Below are 6,177 nucleotides of genomic sequence, written 5' to 3'. Positions count from 1 at the left end.
TTAGATCATGGGTAAATTAGGTGATTCCTCTTCATCAGATTCATTGCGGTCAGTGTCTGACAAGCTCTCTTCGCTGGTCTCAATAAACTCTTGGCTCTTGTAGCTCTCATTACCTCCTCCTCGAGCCTTCTTTTTCTCTCCTCCTACTGACTTCCTCTTATTCTTGCCTGCCTTCTTGTTCTCCGTCTTAGAAGGCATGGTGACTCCACCACTGTCCTTGTACTCATTCTGGGCTTTGTCATACTGCGCCTTAGCCTCCCGAGCCTTCTCTTCCCACTCCTTCTTCTGTTCCGTGCCCAACTGTCTCCACATTTCTCCAGCCTTCCTGGCGATCTCAGTGACAGAGAAGACTGGGGTCTGAATGAGTGAATTGATGCGATCACGATTGGAGTTGAGAAACAGCATGTAGGCGCTCATCGGCCTCTTGCCAGTGTCCTTCTGCTTCTTCTCTTTGCGTGGCTTCCTCCCTTTCTTCTCCTGCAAGACTTTGGGTTTCTTGACCTGTTTCATCTTATTTCCGTCTCCTTCGCTGCCGTCACTCCTCACTGAGGCTTTGCTGTCATCTTCACTGTTGTCTCCTTCGCTGCTGTCACTGACCCTCACTGAGGCGTTGCTGTCATATTCTAATTCAGTGTCATCATCCACCTCTTCAGGGCGGTAAGACTCATCGCTCTCATCCTCTGTTTCGTCGTTTCCCTCTTCCTTGATCTTGCCCTCGTCCTTCATCCTCTCCAGGTAGGCATCGTGCTGGTCATTGTCAGAGTCACTGTACACATTGTCATTGTTACACTTCATGGCCTCTTTGAAGCCTCTGTTTTTGATGTTGAGTTTCTTGGCATTGACAAAGTCAAACAGCTTCCCGTATTCTTCTCTCTCAATGCTGCTGAAGGTGTACTCGTTCCCCTGCTTAGTCTCCACCTCAAAGTCAAAGGAGCGCGTGGTGGTAGTGCCTCGGGCGAAGTTGACAAAGGAGATCTCGTCAAAGCGCAGGTGCACCGGAGGCTTATACATGTAGATGAAACCTCTCTCTAGGGGATACAGGAGGCCAGAGGAGGCCTTGTAGGAGCAGGTGATGCACTGGGCACCTGAGTGGCCCTGGAAGTTTCCAGGCAGAGTGATCTTGCGGTTGACCAGAGCCTTTATCACCCTGCTGACTAGCTCATACAGAGGGCCTGACATGTTCTTACTGAGCTTGCCTTCAAAACGACGCTCCACGTCCTCCTCGCTCATGTTGAGGGTGAGTCTGTCGTCTTCCTCCTTGGAAAAGAGCAGGATGAGGAACTGGTAGCGAGTCTGGCCCTGCTTGATGGGAGGATCCAGACTGATCACAAAGAACATATGCCTCTGGTCCTTGTGCGGAAGCAGGAAGAGACGCAGCATGGTGGTGTAGGGAATCTTGAAGTCAAACGTCTTACCGTGGAGGTGAAAGAATGTTGGATAGATAAGGATGTCATACCTTCCTCTGGGTGTGAGACACTGAAGCTCTTTGAACATACACACAGCATCTCCTGTGGCCTGGATGACATCAGCCTTGGACAGCACATTCTTGGCAAACGCCTCCACGGGATCCTGTCCATCGTCCAACTGACTGGGGGGGACATAGAACCGGACCTCCATGAGGGAAACCTCAGCGTCGTCATTCTGGTGGAACTCCAGAGTGACCTCGTTCTTGCCCGTAGTGCACTGGGACACGCTGGAAAGTGGGACCTCAAACGCAGTGTTGTTTCCGTCGATGTCGAATGACAACAGCGGCCCTGAAAGATTGGCAGTGCCCCAGTTCCAGCCCTTGACACACATGTCCTTCTCCGTCAGCTCCACCTTGTAGTTAGCTTTGAAGAAGTCCGAGATCTTCCCAAAGTCTGTGTCCCTGAAGCCGTCGTATTTGTAGACATGTCCAGTGCTGGTTGATAGTTTGATACCATGTCCCAAAGACACATGTCTCCACTGTGCCACGCTGAGCTCCCCAGCTGGGATGTTGTCCAGCTTGCCCGTCTTGCTGCTCTTGTATGCCACATTCTGCTTGCTGAAACGCAGGCGCCCATCATTCCAGAAGCCTTTGACTTCCTGATGAATCTCATTAAACTCCAATGTGTCTCCCATCTCATTCACAGTTGATTGATGACTGATCCTCTCACTGTCCCTTTGATTACGAGACTTGACGTATTTCACACAAGCAATATGAGTTAACACGTCTTTGGAAGAATCTCTGCTTTTTATGGTCTAGACCTCTGTGACGTATTACTCATACGTCACTGGAGCCTCACCGATTACGCTTTAAAGTCATCCACCTTATATCTTATAATGGTAAACCATGATCACAGGTTAAACATATAAAGTAAAAACAGATGGCGGCTGCTGCAGTGTCATGATACCACGCGCAGATAAACGTTGCATTTTGAACTGCTCAGGCAACATATTGGGAATTGCCCAACCTGTGTTTTTGGTTAATTTCGTTAGGTTTGCAGACGAGGCAACGGTGATCTGATATGAAGAGACAGCCAACAGGAGAGGGTTGGAGAACCTGACAGAATGGTGCCAGGAGAATAATCTGGTTTTCGACATCAACAGGACCAAAGAGTGGCCCTCACACCTACGCTGCACCGCCGATCCAACCAGTATATTGTCGGGGGGCTTAGTCAGAGTACCCGTTGTACCCGGTTTTCTGTGTCCCTTTTGTTCCCATGGAACATGGATGTTAGTTTCTGTCTTTCTACCTGTGTCCCTTTTATGCACACATACAGAGATACCTGTATCTGCCAGTCCTTGTCTCTTTTAGGCCCATATATGGAGATCCCTGATGTCATCAGCATACGCTCATATATTGGAATGTCCATTTATGGGCATATTGGTTGGATCGGCAGTTTTGGACAACTGGATATCCAAACTACTCGACAGGGGCACCACACTCCCTCAAGTCCTTGCCGCTGCACGTGTCGAGTCCATATGCATATGACCACATGGGCATAGAGGTCAGATATGTGGCTCTGGACAACCGGATCTCTGTATCTGTCAGTCCTTGTCCCTTTTATGCCCATATATGGAGATCACTGATGTCATCAGTATATGGCCATATATGGGCATGCACCCCTTTTGTGCCCATGTATGGAACTGACTAATCTGTTTGCGCCTGATGCCATGACGACACATTGAGGTTAGTCAAATACACTCCGTATTTGGGCGTAGCTGCATTGGGAACTCATATGGTTATGGCGGCTCTGGACAACCGGATCTCTGTATCTGTCAGTCCTTGTCCCTTTTATGACCATATATGGAGATTGTTGATGTCATCAGTTTATAGCCATATATGGGCATTTACGGGCATTTTGTATGGAGCTGACTAATCTGTTTGCGCCTGATGCCATGACGACACATTGAGGTTAGGCAAATACACTCTGTATTTCCGTATTTGGGCGTTGCTGCATTGGGAACTCATATGGTTATGGCGGCTCTGGACAACCGGATCTCTGTATCTATCAGTCCTTGTCCCTTTTATGCCCACATATGGAGATCGTTGATGTCATCAGTATATAGCCATATATGGGCATTTATCCCTTTTGTGCCCATCTATGGAGCTGACGAATCTGTCTGCGCTTGATGCCATGACGATACATTGAGGTTAGGCAACACACTCCGTATTTGGGCGTAGCTGCATTGGGAGCTCATATGGTTATGGCTGAGTCATGGTGACATGCGCTTGACGTCAGAGGTCCGCCAGCCGGCCTTCCGGCCGGTCCTCCCCTGAGCCAGTGTTTTATTACAGTATGTCATAAAAGAGAAGGATGTGCAATTATATCAATGTATGTGAGACAGGCTTAAATACAGGGGAGGCGGACCTCTTTGGGTCAGGTTAGGAGTGCGGATTTATGATCTAATGCTCCTGGCCTTTCAAAAGGTCTGCGCTGGAGAAAGGAGTGGTCATGTCATCAGAACATACAATACAGTACATGATTGGTCAAAACCTAAGGAGATGACCATTTATGAAATGATGATCATGTCTACAGTGATACATTGAAGGAAGTAGGAGGAGACAAGGGAGGATCTTAGAGTATTGAATAAAGGTTCCTGTAATACAGTTTAGGACTGGCATTCTGCTCCAAAGAAGGACCTTTAACACCTGCCTGAAGGCACCTTGTATGCTTCAAACACTTGGTAGTTGGCTGAGTGAATAACCAAGGGTGGCAGAGCTGTAAGAGGCATTCAAATCAAATCAAATCAAATCAAATCAAATCAAATCAAATCAAATCAAATCAAATCAAATCAAACTTTATTTATAAAGCACATTTAAAACAACAGAAGCTGACCAAAGTGCTGTACAAGGTTGAGACAAACAAAGCATCAACGCATCAATAAGCGCAGATCAAGGACAATTAAAAGCCAAAGAGAATAGGTGGGTTTTAAGGAGGGATCTGAAAACCCCAATGGACTGGGCAGAACGGATGGGGAGAGGGAGGTTGTTCCAAAGCGTGGGGGCGGCAGCAGAAAAAGCGCGGCCACCCCTGGTCCTTTTATTTGTCTTTGGGACGATCAGTAGGGACTGATCAGCAGACCTTAGGGCCCTGGCTGGAATGTATGGATCTATGAGCTCAGCGAGGTATAGTGGAGCAAGCCCGTTTTGAGATTTAAAAGCAAATAAAAGGACCTTAAAATTAATTCTAAAATTGACAGGGAGCCAGTGAAGTGAAGCCAGGACAGGACTGATGTGCTCACGTCTTTTTGTGCCGGTGAGAAGGCGAGCCGCAGCATTTTGGACCAGCTGTAGGCGCCTGACAGATGACTGCTCTAAGCCGGTGTAGAGGGAATTGCAATAATCGAGTCGTGAGGAAATGAAGGCATGAATAGCTATTTCTAGTTGTTGTTGGGGGAGATAGGCCTTAACCTTGGCGAGGAGTCGGAGTTGGAAGAAACTAGCTTTTACAACGGAACTGATGTGTTTGTCAAATTTGAAGGCGCTATCCAGGATTACACCAAGATTTTTGGCAGAGGAGCAAATATTGGATATGAGGGTGTCCGGGATGTTGGGGGGTGTGACGATGTTGTGGCCAAATAATATGGCATTAGACCAGGCGAGGACCCAAAACTAGCCAACTATCTTCCGTGCGATGATAGGAGGTCCCCAACTCACTAGGGGGTAGCAGGTCAGACACGGGCAGTGTTGTAATGCTGAATTTGAACGTGGTTGCACTCTATTTTAAAGACGTGACGCGCAAGTCGCTTAACACATACACTACAGGTCACACAATGGACAATTGATATGCATCTAGGCTCATTCCTATGTTAATTCCCTGGTGTGAGTCGGGAGCCTTTGTAAACTTTGTTGAGGTGTGAATTTAAAGTCGTTTTAAATCGATGCGTGTGCCTGCGCGTGCTCCTGGTCAAATAGGTTCCTGCACGGCGTGCAAGGCCATCCAGTGAGCATTGCACCCCTGGACACGGGGTAAGTTTCCCTAGGGGACTTGTACAGAGGTAGGTGGGCGCTTGATCTCCTTCCTTCCTTCAAACCGACGATTAAGATTAAGGTGTGTGTAGGGAACGAGGTAGTAGGTTATATGTGACTTTGAATACGATGTAATTATGGATTGAAGTTGAACTAATCACCTAAGGACACCTAAGGATCTGATTTTCTCTACGCTGTTCTTGCTGTTCTCACTGTTATTTTCCTATAATAACGATTATACCTGTATTTTAAGTAAAGTCTTATTTTATTCTAATATGGAATGGCGTCTGTTGTTGAATTTTCAATTTGCAATCATATATAAGAGCAGTCGTTAACTACAGTCATCGTTAAAGAAGCTAATTCATATGATAAAGTGTTGCATCATGATGCTTTGCGAGCTTGTAGATCTGCTATTTTTTAAATAAAAGTCTGTCTGTGGGTTTTATGAATATTAATCCAAGGAAAAATGATTAACAAGAGCTTGTGACTAAATAATATAACTAAAGCGGTTAGGTGGTGCACGCACATCCAAAAATTGCAACGGGTGCTGGATCCAACTAAATAAACATGAACAAAAGGAAAGAAACTCTGTCTTAATGCTCCCAGCAGTATTTAATTAATAAAAGCGGTCAAATCCTGTGGCTCTGCACTTTAAACAGGCAAGCCACAGTATTAGTTCATTCCGTTATGTAGGCATTGAAAAGGTGTCACAGCCCCCCAGAGGAGGCAATTTGGAGCGCTGC

General features: G+C 46.7%; 1 protein-coding gene across 1 annotated transcript; it reads right to left on the bottom strand.

Moving 5' to 3' along the window:
• On the bottom strand, window positions 1-2,100 carry LOC308085800 (FACT complex subunit SSRP1-like; the record flags this gene model as incomplete). Its single annotated transcript, XM_080429110.1, has 1 exon — window positions 1-2,100. The coding sequence occupies one exon, from the start codon at window positions 2,098-2,100 to the stop codon at window positions 1-3; it is 2,100 nt and encodes a 699-aa protein (XP_080285236.1).
• Window positions 2,101-6,177: the final 4,077 nt, after the last annotated feature.

This window comes from Gymnoscopelus braueri (assembly GCF_963280865.1).
Source record: "Gymnoscopelus braueri genome assembly, chromosome: 5".
NCBI classification, from domain to species: domain Eukaryota; kingdom Metazoa; phylum Chordata; class Actinopteri; order Myctophiformes; family Myctophidae; genus Gymnoscopelus; species Gymnoscopelus braueri.
Note: the sequence above shows the minus strand (reverse complement) of the source record. Positions and strands in the feature narration are given on the sequence as shown.